General features: G+C 39.4%; 1 protein-coding gene across 1 annotated transcript; it reads left to right on the top strand.

Annotated features, from left to right (window-relative positions):
* The first annotated feature begins 454 nt into the window (after positions 1–454).
* MTG2 (mitochondrial ribosome associated GTPase 2) lies at positions 455–12,835 on the top strand. The gene is made up of 6 exons (XM_067554122.1): positions 455–680; positions 3,443–3,590; positions 5,345–5,460; positions 6,816–7,034; positions 8,982–9,120; positions 9,511–12,835. Exons 1-6 carry the CDS (start codon positions 474–476, stop codon positions 9,903–9,905), a joined length of 1,224 nt encoding a protein of 407 aa, XP_067410223.1. The 5' UTR covers positions 455–473; the 3' UTR covers positions 9,906–12,835.
* The last annotated feature ends 2,666 nt before the right edge of the window (positions 12,836–15,501 follow it).

Raw genomic sequence — 15,501 nt, 5'->3', positions numbered from 1 at the left:
GACCTCTGCGTCTCGGGCGCGACGCCGGCTCTTCACGAGGGGTATTTGGGGGGGGAGGGGAGGCGGTTGGAGACGGGGCACAGAGGGGGAGGGGTGCCCGCTGAGATTGGCTGGCTCTGGTGCTGGGTCAATGGAGAGGCGGCGGGTTGTTTAGAGTCTTAGTCCAGGTTTCCGAGCCGGCCCGGCCCGGCCCGCAGGCTGGGGGGCCTGCGCCCAGGCAGGTACTCGGGAGGGGAGCTCGGCTTCGGGGCGTCTGACTCCCAGGGGGCTATTACAGCGACTGAGCGAGAAAGTGTTTGTGACACACTGGGCCGCGCCCCCCCCCCCCCCCCTCCCCGGACCTTGGGTTTCCTCAGGCCAAGCCCTTCCTCCGCTCCCTGGACGTGCACGCGAACGGCTGGGGCTCGAGCCACGAAGGCGCATGTCGGTTAGCCGTGTTCCGCTTACCTGTCGTTTTCCTTTTCCAGGTGAACATGCTGCGGTCTAAAGTCTTGTCGTCGAGAGCACGGGCTTGTTTGGAGGGCTTGTGGCCGTGGAGACCTGCACATCCACCCCGTGTGCAGGCTGGCTTATTGCAGCTGCAGGTTGAGAGCTGGCAGAGGGCCCTCTCCACGAGCTGTGCAAAGTGTGCGAAAAACCAACGGCTGAGACAGAAAAGAGTCATGTCGGAAAAGAAACTGGTAAAGTCTAAACTAAAATGCAGATAGGCTCACCTACCATATGTTCAAAGAACTTGCTGTGTGCTAAATCAACACACCCCTCCCGGACCTGTCTTGTGTATATGCCTTAAGTACTTTTTCCCATAAGGAAATGACACACGAGCCATTGACATTCTAAGGAAATACTTTTTATGAAGTGCAATTCACTTATTGAATAGTGGGAAAAATAGTTGTAAAATAAATATTTCATGCAATAAAAATTTCAGTTCGCTGAACCATTATTCATGAGGACTTCAGTTATAGTAGTAATTATAGGAGTTGCTTCACTGTAGCGGTTTTAATTATCATAATTCTCTCTCTGGGTTGGAAAAATAACATGGAAAAATACATTTGTGTTTTTTAGACAGTTGCCATTTTAAAGTTAAATTAGTGTTTTGCTTGTTTTTTACGGAACTTGCACAGCTCCCAAACTGCCTAGATTTAGTGGTTGGTTAATCATTTAGGCTTTTTCATTGTAGTTTAGATCCTTGCTTTTGCTTTTATATTTCAGCTGCAGGGAAATAAATTCATTTTTTATAATAAGCAATAAATTCATCTAGTAGTTAATTTAAACAGCAATTCACAATTTTGCCATTTGGTGGTGCTAAGTACATATTTGAAAGACTCACATTTTTATGATACTAGTTAGTCACTGTGGAAAAAGAATTTTGGCTATTCAAGAATTGGATTTTTGTCAGTCGCTTGTGTCAATGTCTCTGTATGAGTAACAGAATTTTTCACCATTCAAGCTGTTTTAATCTTTTTTTAAATATCCATTCCTCCACTTGGTTGTAAAGTCCTTTGGCATATTACTAGGTACTTGTATTACCATTTGTCAGTAAACTTCCCTACATCTTGACACACAAGAAAATATCAGTACACGTCAATACTTCTATAGCATTTTTCATTTGAGGATCTCATAAAATTTTCCAAAGGCGTATAAGTATTATTAACCCTATTTTACTGACAGAGAAATTCAAGCATAGCGAAGTTGAAGTGACTTACCCAAGGTAACACAGTAAATAAGAGACAGAACTGGGGCCAGAATCCAGAACTGTTCACACTGTCTCTTTCTTTAATCATTGGACCACTGCCTATGGGGAAGCATTTAGTGTTCAACAACTGATCCTATTCCCCAGAAAGATCTTAAATTCTTAATGTGCTGGAACATCAGACTGTTTTGTGTTATTAAATGAATATTGAAGTTTGCATGAAGAATGGTATCACTAGGAGTGGGGAGTGGTGAACTGATACCAGAAAATAGCCCTCCCTTCACTCATCATGCACATTTTAGATCATCTATGAGAATCAAATCTGCTTCTTTCTCAATTGTTTGAATGCCTCATTCTCTTTCATTTTCTGCTCATAAGTAGAACAGAAGTGCTAGGTGATATTATTTGCAATAGCACACAGGGGTTCCAAATCAGGATTACATTAGGTACTGTACAGTCATATCAGAAAGATGAAATTCTTGCCCAGAGGTGCTCTTCAGAGAGTTTCTTCTCTCTAACTTTCCAGCCCAGTTTTGTAGACTTGAGGTTCAAATATTTCAGATAAGCAGCAAGGAGTTTAGCTGCTTATCTGAACAGAAACCAAATTCCAAACATTGAGGTTCAGTCTCCATTAATTTAGAGTGACTGATAACTTGTGCCTGAGGACAGTTCATCATGACAATATTATTACAGATTGCTATTTTTATATCTTGGTGCTGCTGAGACCCACGCATCTCTCTTGTATCATCCATAGTTCACTACCCTTAATTTCTTTTTTGGACTCAATGCACAAAATGTCTTCAGTTTTTCCCGCTCTGTTGGAAGAGTTCTTACAAATTCCAGGGTCTCAGATCAGACACTGGAAACTCCATGCTGAATTAAGTCAGACAGCATATTGATTTTTTTAAATATGCTTAGACTGACCTTTTAAAATTTTTTCCATGTACTGCCAACTACCTAGGTCACTTTCTCTTCACTATGTCTCTTCACTTCTTTCAGTAGAAGAAGAGCTCTGTGTAAGCTTCAAAGCTTGTCTCTTTCACTATCAGAAGTTGGTCCAGATATTATTTCATCAATTTTGTCATCTTTTCAGTAGATGTTCGTTAGTATCGGAATAGCTTCCTAATATGTGTAATTAAGGAGGAGGCTCTTTCAGCGAGCATCTGCTTTCTGGCATTCTTTGCCTGTGGAAACTCAAAGATGTATGTTAGGCTATGTCTACACTACCACTTATGTCAGTATAACTCATGTTTCTCAGAGGTGTGAAAAAGCCACCCCACAAGTGACATAAGTTACACTGACCTAAGTACTGATGTGGACAGCGTTGTGTTGGTGGGACATAATTACCGCTGCTTGCGGGGGCTGGAATAATTAAGCTGACAGGAGAATTCCCTCCTGTTGGTTTGGAGCAGTTACAATAGAGAGCTTACAGTAGTGCAGCTGTAAGCTCTCTAGTGTAGCCATAGCCTGAGATGTTTGTTACATGTTTTAAGGGTCTCTTAATGTGTGTGATTCTGTGTATGTCCTTCAAGATAATTGCTAGCATAATGAGCTTTATTTGGTTGATGGCTGAACTGTAGTCATACTATAGATTTTGATTTTCAAATGGAAATGGGAATTCCTGACATATTTAAAGATAACATGACCTTCTGCAGCTAGGTTTTGCAGAAACCTTCAGCTTGTTGAAAGAGCGGTCTGATAATGTTTTTCTAAACTGTAGAGAAATCATGTGAAATTATCTCTCCATTGCAGACCAGCTGTTTTGTAGATCATCGAAGAGTGTGTGTGATTGGAGGCCACGGAGGAGAGGGTATTAACTCTTTTCACAGTGAGCCTAGAAAAGAGTTTGGAGGTCCTGACGGTGGAAATGGAGGAGATGGAGGCCATGTTATTTTGAAAGGTAAAAGTTGCATCTCCTTTCTGTGTCGTATACCACAGATTGAGCAATGGCTTGTTAAATATTGTCCCATTATTTAAATGTTTGTTTGTTTTTTATAATGTTTTTCCTCAAACTGAGTTTAGGTGATAGAACTGATAAATATATATGACAGAGAAATGTTTCTCTTTTTCTTTACTCAGTCTGTACTTTGTATACTGCAATGGACAGCCGCTACAAAGGGCATTTGAATATCACTGATACTCTTACATGACCTAGCTAGAAAATATTTCAGGTCAAACTGGCTTGTAAATCTAATAACTTTTTAAAATCTCCTAACACATACCTCGGAAAATGCTAAAGTATTCTGTTATCTTCCCACATTGACACAGATTGCTCTTGAAGCCAAGAGTAAAGCCAAGATTTATTCTTTGTAGAACTATATGCACACGTTCAAGGTGCAGTTCTTTGGCCTTGCCTTTAATAATAAAAATGCATGGCACAGCAGACATGAAATGCTACAAAAATGTAAGTCAGATAAATACTGAAAAAATCTAACTTAACCTCTTGGGAGAAAAAGAGAAAAAATACAACAGATGCTAGCTGCATCTCTTAATGCTCTTCCAGAAGGCTTTCAGATACCACAGTAATAAGAGTGGCATGAGAATCCAGGAAGAATAAAATACACACTTGAAAATTGGTATAGTATAAGTCCTTTAAAACAAGCTTGAAACTACTAATTGGCTTAACATCTCTGAAACATCCAAAGCAGAAAATGTCCCAGAGGGTGGATTGATTAAAATCACTGATTTTTAAAATTGTTTTGCATTTGTACTTTGTAGTTATTTTCCTAAAGAAAGGTTGATTCTCATTGGCTGGTAACCATTAAACATATATTGATTTGTAACTAAATATAGCCTTTGCAAGTTTACATTAAATGTGATACTTCTTTTGGCTAACCAGGAGTGGATACACTATATTTATACACGTTTATTTAAGCGATTATATAGTTTAACATACATATATTCAGATTCTTTTTTTTTACACTTTTTCTGATAGATAATGGAGACTGATATTTCTTATTTACTGTATAATTACTCTTTTACTTGTGCTTTGTGTCAAATTGCATTTGGATGGAAATTGGAATTCATTTTAAAATGCACAAAAACAGTATTTGAAAATTGTTTTTGATTTGTTAAGTAAAACTACCTGAAATGTGCTGGATACATAAGGAAAAAAGTAGGTTAATCAAAACAGGTTTTGCATTTAAAACTAATTGATTTATTTAAAAAAAAAAAAAAAAAAGTATTTGGAATTAGTGAATTGAGCTGGTTGTTTCTGTCTTTCAAGATTTTAGTAGTAGATCTCATCCTCTCACACATCATTTTTGTTCATAGATTGGAAGAGGGCAACAAGTCAATTGGAAGTTAAACAGAGACATCTTAACTTTGAATGAACTAGCTGAATAAATAAAAAGAGAATATTTTCTTTACACCTGTGGAAGAGGCTACTGCTATTAGCACTTCATCAAACTCTACAGAGCTTTAGATGGGCACATCTGTTGTTTCTATATTTTATAAATTTAAGCATATACATAAAATAGTGGTGGAGTCTTACTTTAATAACATTTATATTATATCTCCCCCTTGGACTCTCACAGTAGTTTATGGAATGCTTCTGTCTGTGCTACACACACAAAAATAAAATGCTCAATAGATTATTCAATTGTATTTCTTTTAACATAAGATTACTTTTAAAATGTATGTGTTGTTTTGTAGTTGACCAGCAAGTCAAATCACTGGCTTCAGTCCTCCCAGTGTATCGGGGTAATGATGGAGAAAGAGGGGGAAGCAAAAACTGTTATGGAGCCAATGGTGGATACATGTATATTAAAGTAAGCTGCTATTGCTGAGTATTTCAAAAGCTTTATGTGAGAATTCAGGCCTCAATCCTGCAAAAGCTTAGTAAGTAACTAACTGTGAGTAACTTTATGCATGTGAATAGTCCTAGTGGGACTAGTCACAGTGAGTGTTTGTAGCATCAGGGCTAGTTCACACACAGGCATGACCAAACCACTTTGTTCTCATTGGTCACACATCAGAAGCTCTCTGAAAGAGCATATTGCGTCTGGCTAAAACAAATACTCACCAGCCTTTGCTTCTAGAATTCATATAGGCAGTGCAGTCAAACACACAACTTGTTAAATTAGAGCAGTATTTTTTCCAGGCTAGTTCTATTACCTGGGACATGTCCATTTTGATGCCAGTCCCCACTGTGCTTTCCATGGCTATTTTCTAGCAATGTTGTTTGTTCTTTCAGTTTGTCTCCAGATCCCATGTGGGAAAGATTTCACACTTTATTGTGTGCTTTATGAGCACAAATGATGGAAAGCTTTCCTTGCTTTTAAGCCTTGTATTCATTCACTAGGAAGAAAGATATATTTTAACAGGTTAGTTAAGGTTTATCTTGACCGACTAATGTATTTAAAAACTACAACTTACTTTGTCTTGTCTAAGACTTTAACAGACTAGCTCACATATGTTAAAAAGCACCTTTTTTCCCTACTATAGATATGGCCCTAAGCTTTACACCTGTGTTTAGTGTTATCCATAAAGACAATCTTTAGAGTCTCTTTTGGAGCTGTCAGCTGTTGGGGTTGATTTTATTTATTTATTTATTTTCTTTGATGATTTGTTTGTGATGATGCCCAAAATCAGGTAAGCACTTTTCAAGTACAGAGGAAGACAAAATCTAGACAAACCACACATATATACTCCATCAAGGTGGTAATAGTAATGCATCATGTTGGTTCAGTATTTTATTAAAAAACAAAAATAAAGTCCCCATCTGCTTATATGCCTGTTTATGGCTGCTTCCTTATTTTTAATTTGTTTTAAAATATAAACTATTCTTACCTTGCTTTTTCTGCTGATGCCCTGTTGGTATCCTGAATTGATTCACCGTCACTTGTCTCCCCTCTCCAATTGCCCTGTGATACCTAGGACAGGGAACACAAAAAAGCAGAAAAATTCATGGTACCATTAAAGTTCTAAATGTCCAACAGTGCGACTGCTTGATCTGTGGCCTAACGACTGCTTTAACTCTTTTGCCCAGCTGAGAAGTGGTGGGTTCTGAATCTTAGCCAGACCCTGAAAACACCCCCAGTCACTGGGAACAGCTGAAACGTATTGAAGTTTTTGAACTTTAATAGGGTTTTTTTTTTTGCTTAGGTCTTTCTCTCTTTTCAAGGTTCCTGTTGGCACTCTGGTTAAGGAGGATGGGAAAATTGTGGCTGATCTTGCTCAGCATGGCGAAGAATATGTTGCTGCTTATGGAGGAACTGGAGGGAAGGGTAACCGGTTCTTTCTGTCCAATGAGAATCGAGCACCAATAGTAGCTACTCTAGGAGAATCAGGTCAAGAAAGAGTCCTCTATTTGGAGCTCAGGACTATGGCTCATGCAGGGCTGGTGGGTATTGCCTTTTTTGTTTATTATCCTTTGGTATACGCTTCCAGGATGTTACTAGACTGGCTGAAGAAAGAATGTTGTCTTGTCATATTTTATTCTCTCAGCAAGTTTGTTTGGGAGATGAATGTCAATTATTCCTTGTTGTTATTTAGTAGAGGAGTATCTTGAGTGATTTGTCCTTCTGTCACTTTCTTGCTACTGCATATGATGCTGTATCACTTTGGTGAAAGACTTCATAGCAAATCAAGAGGAAACAAGGTACAGGTTCAGTAATAACTGCAATAATAAAACAGTCTCCCATAAGCATCTCTTTAAAATATGCCTTGACATAACACAGGGCTTGAATGCATACAGGTAGCAAAGTTATGAGTAGGGAAGTTATCAGGAGGGATCAAACCCCCAATCTTGGGCACTCAAAATACAGGCTGCCACTGAGAGAGAACTTCTATATGCTGCTTTTATAGTAAGGAGAAACCGTTGCTAGGAGATAGGATGACATCCACCAAGACAACATGTTACATCTAGAAACCATCAAGGAACACTTTTGGCTCTTAAATAACATCCTTTCTTTGACAGAAACAAACTCACCCTTCAGTCTATCTTTTCTATGCTTTTTTATGGGTATTAAATGTTTAATTTAACTTTTTGTATAGGTTTCAGATCTATAAATACATTTTGTCTTCGCATATAGTTTGAATGGTATGCTAATGCTAAGTCAATTTATTGTTTCATCTAATTTCATTTTTAAGTCCATGCAATTTTTTGATCTCTGGTGGAGCAGTTGAAAAAACTCTTTTATTTTACATCAATACATGAAGTTTTTCTGTGAAGTGCACATCTCTTACAACATTTGTCTGGCCCAGAAGAGCTTTATAAAGAAAAAAAAATGAACCAGCATGGCTGGTTCAGTAAACTTAGCCGTATCTGTGCCTGGACTGTTGTACTCTGGGTCTTAAATTGTCAGCACTAAATCCAGGATTTTGGGTCCTAGCCTGCTTTCACTGAAACCAATGAGAATTTTGACACTGACTTTAATGGAAGCATTATCAGAGCTTAAAATTGACAAGGTGAATCCATGAGTTTCCAGATCTCTACCCTGCTTACTATGGCAGTCGCTCAGAATGATTACGCCCAGCAGGCTAGAAAAAAATATTCACTTTCATGTAAGCGCTGTTGAGCCTGCACACACTTGGCTATCGGACAGGATATCCATAGCTGTTTTAAGCCCATTCCTTCCAGCAAGCAAAGGTTTCCTAGGAATTTTTTTCAAGACCTAGGCTCGGACATGGGGGAAACTAAGCCTCCGAGAAAGACTTTAATAGAAGAATAAAGAGAGAAATGTTAGGTTACCCACAGAACATATTGTGGTTCTATTACTTTGTAGTCCAAAGGAGTTGATTGATTCTGGGGAGGACCCGTTAGTGATACAGTTACTATTAGTAGTCAGATGTGAGATGCCCCAACACTGATGGCATGGAGAAACAAAAGCATGGAAAATCCTGTCCATGGAAAAAACGACAAGCCTTATGTCAGGATCGGGTGTATTTTATAATATATAGTAACTTTTTTTTTTTTTTTTTTTTTGGTTTGGTTTGGTTTGGAATTTGAAAATAAATTCATAGCTGATAACTGGTTGACCAACTGGAAATGTGTCTTTTAAAGTAATAAATGCAAGTTACAAGTAAGACTTTTTCGTGCTTGTATGGAAAGTTCATATATGTTAACGACATAATAAAAAGTTAAAAAGAAATTAAAAATAGAGACAAATGTGAGCCCAGATATCTTTAGATGTGAGCATGCAAAACTGATGCATTTGTACACAAATGGTTGTACAGCTCTCTGAGTAATGACAACTGATAAAGAACCATTAATACAGAATTGTAAATGATCACAGTCTTTATTGTGGTTAATCTGGAATTGTAGCCTTGTTGAATATTTGTGTTCCAGGTGGGATTCCCCAATGCAGGGAAGTCATCCCTTTTACGAGCTATCTCCAATGCAAAGCCTGCAGTGGGTCCCTACCCATTCACAACCTTAAATCCACATGTAGGCATTGTCCACTACCAAGACTATGAACAAGTGGCAGGTATGTTGCAAGAGTTGGTTTATACAATAATTACTACTTTTAGTGATGTGACCTCTGTGTGTCTGCTTGAGACAGTAATAAATAAAACTAAAAATGACTCTTCAGGAGCTTATTAGTTCTAGGGAGCTACAAACCTGATGTAAATGTGAAATATATTTTAAACCTTGTATTGTACTTCATGTACGTACCCTTGACCTCAGACTTCTGAGCTGAATTCTCTGGTGAAATTACTTGATTTTTCAATGCTACAGGAGACAGACAAACGCATGCAATGCCTTTTTAGATACGACTTTGAGAGGGAGCTGTATAAATACCTAGACAGGAAGACAGATAAATAGAATCTTTTTAGGTTACACATGTTGTGTTCACATTCAGTTCTCTTGTTTATAGTTGCTGATGTTCCTGGTATAATACGAGGAGCTCATCTAAACAGAGGCCTGGGGTTGGGCTTCCTGAGGCACATTGACCGCTGCCGCTTTCTCTTATTTGTGGTGGATCTGTCTGTTTCTGAGCCATGGATTCAGCTCCAAGACTTAAAATATGAACTGGAGCAGTATGAAGAAGGCTTGTCGAAGAGACCTCATGCTGTCATTGGGAATAAGGTTGATCTTCCTCAGTCGAAGACTAATTTAATACTCCTTAAGGAGCGAGTGGAGCAGAGAGTCATCCCACTGTCTGCATTGACAGGAGACAATCTGGAGGAATTGTTGTTGCACCTGAAAGAGTTGTATGATGAGTATGTAAATACTGAAGAAACGTGTAAACAAAACCCAGTCAAATGGTAGGAATCAGAGCTCCCAGGTGCCTTAGACTGAACGGAGGAGGAAAACAACATTTATCACAGGATGTGTGTGTGGGAGAAGCATGGGGCACAGGACCCAATACACTGGAGATTTTTTCTGGATTCCTGCACCAAACAAATCAAACCATAAGCCTCTCCCATTTTTATGGCCTTTAAATTTGTTGGAAACACTTTACGAGATTTTTTTTGGTGGTTTTAACAAATTGGCCTGTCACCTAAGCAAACTTGTATACAAATTCTGGTTTACAGTAGGTTATGTCAGACATCAGAAGTAGTATTTCTGCATGCTTTTTGCCCAGGTATACTTTTTGTATGTGTATGTGACAATTAATATTGCTGTCTTGATAGCTGAAGATACAGAATGTGTACCCTAATATCATTTACTGAGCCTTAAGGGGAGAAACAGAAGTTGCTGTGATGGCACTGTCCTTTCATGTTCAACATAGGTAGAATTATGCCCTTTAATCTCTATCTCAGTGGTGAAGCAGTTCCTCCAAAGGGACCACTTGTATAGGCTCCCTTTTATGAGCAGACTCTGCTGTTCCTATATAAGGCTTACACTGGGAAACCCATTTGTTGATCTTTTTGCACAGAGAATCCTAATATGATATGGGCATGCTGAGAATTAAGTCACACATGAGCAATCATGAGGGACCATCATTCTTGGTCCAGCATTTATTTCTAAGGATGAGGGAATATAATAAGAATCAGATTAAATTTTACTACCAGGCCAATAATCTGAAATTGTGGGCAGCCTAGATTTTTTTTTTTATTATTATTATATCAGTAAGATACAACGCAAAGACTTTAGCACCTTCAGAGGTTGCAAACATTCCATCTTATATATAGCTTCACTTTTCAATGAACTAAAAGGTCAGATCTTAAAGACAGTTAGAGGATGTTTTTATAATATATGTTTTTACATCAAATGGAAACATTTATTCCCTAAAATAGTATTGGTTCTTAACTAAGATTATTTAGCTGGGACTGAAGATTTCATTATGTTAAATTTAAACCTTAAAAATATTCACATCAGCCATCGTCTCTCCTCTAACAGCATTAGTGTGAGTTTCTGAAGAGAAGAAAAAAGCAGTTGTACTGCTCCTTTTTAACAACTTCCCTCTGTTGTAGGGGAGATGATGACTTTCTGAACCTCAGTTTATTTGTATATTCCCAAACATGGCTAACATTTATGAGGAGCACATCCTTACTAGGGTGGCTCTCTGCCCAGTCATTATCTTATATGTGGACTGGCTTCCTCCCATTACCATTTCTGCACTATTGAGCCAGCGTCCTGTCATTTGGGCTAAAATGTCATATCAAAATACAGAATCAATGGGTTTTTTTTTTTGTTTGTTTGTTTGTTTTGTTTTTAAGGAAAACCCCAAATCTACCTGCTGTATCAGATTTGAATAATAATCAAGGCAAATCTCAAAGAGAAGTAGTCTCCTTGTAAATTGAGCGCCACCTGGATCGATGTCTAGCTAGGCCCTTAAGATGCTGTGACTGGGTTTTCACTGTGTCTCCATCATTGATGGTCTTATTGTACCACTGAAGCTCTTAGCCTTCCTTGGTAAACACACTTCATAATTTGTTTCTCTTCCATCCTACTATGTCTGGACCAAAGAAAACTGTCATACCCAAACTGGTGCTGGTGATGAAAGCAATTGCTAGGTTCAGTTACAAATATTCTCATTGTTGATCTTGTTTTACTACTTAATACAGAGCAGTTTTGAATCCGATTCTTGGTTACTTGAGTGCAAAGGTCTACATATGTAAAGTGAAAGAAGAAGAGCTTTGCCCCTTAGTATTCACCAGGAGCAATTATCTTTCATTCTGAGAAACAGTCTGTTTAGCTCACTGCCTGTTTCCGTAGCTATAAAATGGGGAGAACATTTAATTACCTACCTCACATGCATGTTGTGAGGATTAATTGATGTCTGTACAGTGAGCCAAGCATGTAGAACCTATATGTATGCTAAACATGATTACAGACTCAGATTTCTGTGTGCAATAAAGAAAACAGACAAAACAAAGGTAAGTGAAAAATATGTCCTCTTATGAGAAGGAGGTGGACCATGTCCCCAAATGTCTTAGGCTTTGTGTCTCACTCTCTGCATCCTTCATGTAGAACTGCCACATTAGCATCAGCCTAAATGGGAGGAAACAGCTGTATGGCACTTCCTTGCCCGGTTGGACACAGACCCACATCAAGCTTTGCTGGTTGGGTCCTTCCAGAGAGAGGAAGGGACAGGGATTAATGTCAAGAACCAATACATTAGTATTATTTTAGACACTTGTCAAGTCCAAATCTATCATTTTAAAGCCACTTGTCACTGCTGCTGTCCAAGCCAAGTATTCTGATTCTGTCTCACTTAAAAACAGTTATGCCTCCCTTTCTGTTGCCATTGTATCATACAAATTCATGTCACTTAGCAGTGCTTCATATGCCAGTAGGAGAGTAGTTTATACTTCCCGGAAAAAAAAATTTAGGTGCTTAAAAGTGCACTATATCTTGTGAACCAAATTTGTAATTTAGGGACTAAGAAATCTGAAAAAGTGGGTTAATTGTATCCCTGCTGCATTAGCTTTTTGCATCTTCATTTTACAGAGAGGTGATCTCAAGTAATGGAACACTCAGTGAATTCTTCCATTATCAGGGAGTAGTGTATGTGGTGTTGATTTGAATAATTGTACAGTGAAGAACTTTCATTGTCCCTGTCAACTTCATTCCATATATTAGTGTGCTATCTTGGTAAGAAAGGAACCATTCACTCCTTTTCATCTTGCCCCAGTTAGAGAGACTAAAATTCAAGTATAGAAGCTAAGCAACCTCTCCAGTTGTTTCCAGCAAATCTAATTTATCTGAAATATATTCATTATTAATAACACCTAATATTTCTGTAACAAAAAGAATAGATTTTCCTCTTTTATTTTCAGTTCATTTGCTCTGTGTACTTGACAGTACTTTGTATATAGTTTCACTGTTTTCCCTTTTGTTTGTGTTGGTTTTTCCACACAGAAAAACAGGAAAATATCGTCAGACCACCAAAGTTGGCATGAGTGCACAGTGGAAAGCATATACCTGAAACTACTTGCAGCTCTGAATGGGTTTTTAATTGACTAGCTTTTAAGGTGAACTTGAGCATCTACACTCATTTGTAAGCCCCAGGTTAGGAATTGTTGAATTCTTGGTCCCAATCTAGGGTTTCAGCATCTACACTGCATTATGTAGACTTGAGTCCAACCACCCATATTCCATACTTTCTAATGGCCTCCCAAATTGTGGCTGCTCAAGCCCTGTGTTTGTGGTGCAGTGTGGGGAAACTGACTGTCCAGCAAACTTGACTGTCCAGAGGATAGAGAAGTTCAGTTTGTGGGAAACTTTTGGTGGGCTCCTACAGCACAAGTCCAGTAGGGCTGTGTCTACATTGCAAAGCAGTAGGGCTTGAACCCTGGGTCCTGGCTTGATTGAGGCTCGGACCCTCCACCACCATGGGGTCCAGTGACCCTAGATTTGAGCTCTGGGTTAGCTCAATTCATCTGTGGACGGAACGGGGGTTAGGCTTGAGCCTGAGTTCAAACCCTGAGCTTATGTGGCAATGTAGACATACCCTTAAAGGCCTGTGTACATAGGAGCTTTTTTCCATAGATCAAATAACACCAGTTCTTGAGAATATTCTGCATAGTAATATGCAAAATGGAGTGTAACAAGAAATCCCACCTTTGAGAAATTCTTTCTCTGAAGCCTATCTCTGTGCTAAAAGGTTGCTAAGTAATTTAACAAGCTATAATGCTGACCAAATAATTAGATTTTTGTCTATAACATGTAGCTGATATGCCCTGAGATGCCAATGTGATGTTCTTCATTGTGTGCTCATATGATGAGCTTCAGAGAGGTTTCGTAAGGGCACATTTCCCTTCATCTAGTGGGGAAAAAAGTACTTTAATAGCCCTTGTTCTGTTGTTGTTTTCAAACACTGACCTAGAAACATTATACTTTAAGGGCTATATTCTCTTATCCGTGCTCATGTCTAGCATCTTTCTCCATAAACAGCTTTGTTGATTTCAGTGGGACTCCTTGCAGAGTGAAGTATATTCAGTATTAAGGGTGACAAAATAAGGCCTTAAATTATCTGAGCATTCAAAACACTGGTCCTTCATAGCAGAATGCAGTTTGTGGCCCTGCACGCTTGCAATAATAGCTCCAACGGTGGACTTCCTGATTCAAACTGATTAGCGACTGATCAGTAGCAGTCTGGAGTTGCCAGCTTCCACACAGCACTTGCCATCTGCTTCTCCACTGAGAGGGCAGCTCTCATTCGGGTGTCCTTGCGCCACAGGGCAGGGATGAGCTCTGCATAGAGTTCCATGAAGGTGGCTTTGCACATTCAAAAGTTCTGCAGCCACCACTCATCATCCCAGGCCTGCATAATGAAGCAATCCCGCCACTTGGTGCTTGTGTCAGGCACCCAAAAGTGGCAGTGGAGATGCTTCACGAATGCAAATAGTAATCAGGCATTGTTTTCAAGGCACAGAGCAGGTCCGATACCTCGGATCCCAGTTCCAATTGGGAGTTCATGATATACTGCATGACCAGTCGCGATGTGTTCAGAACACTGACAACAGTGGAGAGCCAGTGCAGGATCCATCTTTTCAGATACAGAGGGCAGGCACTCAGAAAACTGGGGCCTTTGAAAAATGCTGCGAAACGCAGTTGGAAACCCATGGAATGATGGGACTGAAATCACAGCATCATGGGATGTTGAGGACCGCACCCATGATGCACTGCGCTTCTCTCCATGTTCCCACAACTAGCGGTATGAGGTGGCGAGTTGCACAATGGGATAGCTGCCCACAGTGCACTGCTGTCACTGTCGATGCTAAAGCACCACCTGTGGATGCTCTTCGGCAACACAACGAGTGCTTTGTGGACAGGCAGAAGCATTGTGATTACAGCGCTTTTTGATCACAGCTGTAACTTGCATCAACAAAACTTTCTAGTCTAGACAAGGCCTAAGTCTCGCCAGTGGAAATGTAGGAGAAAACTGATCATGTGAAAATGAAAAAAAAGATGAATTGCTGCAAATGAAATAAGCTACCCACAAAGGTGGCATGTATCACAGCAATGGCTCCCAAATCCATTGCATAGTGTCCTTGCATAGCTTCCTGTATCTCTGAAGCCTATTGAAGTCTGCCTTTCTGTTTCCATGTTACAAGTTCACAGGAACCTGGATTGAAGAGAGGGAGATCTTATTTCATCTTCTGAGGGCCTGTCTACACTGGCAACTTAGGTCGACTTAAGCACCCTTAATTCGAATTAATTACATTCGCGTCTACACTGATGCTACTGTTAATTTGAATTAAGGAGCCTGTAAAATCGAATTAATAAGACCACCTCTGCAAGTGGTTTAGCGCCTAATTAGAATTTGTTAATTCGAATTAGTGTCAGTGTAGATGCAATTGGTCTTAATTCGAATTAATTGGCCTCCGGAAGCTATCCCATAATGCCCCATTTCAAAGTCCTGTCCCCTCAAGCAGCCCCAGGAAAATCTGAATCTTCATTTCCTGTGTTTGCT

The sequence above is a fragment of the Emydura macquarii genome, unplaced genomic scaffold, assembly GCF_026122565.2.
Source record: "Emydura macquarii macquarii isolate MOO-44397 ecotype Brisbane River unplaced genomic scaffold, CSIRO-AGI_Emac_v2 contig_1483, whole genome shotgun sequence".
NCBI lineage: Eukaryota > Metazoa > Chordata > Testudines > Chelidae > Emydura > Emydura macquarii.
The sequence above is the reverse complement of the archived record's forward strand: the minus strand, read 5'-3'. Positions and strand labels throughout refer to the sequence as shown.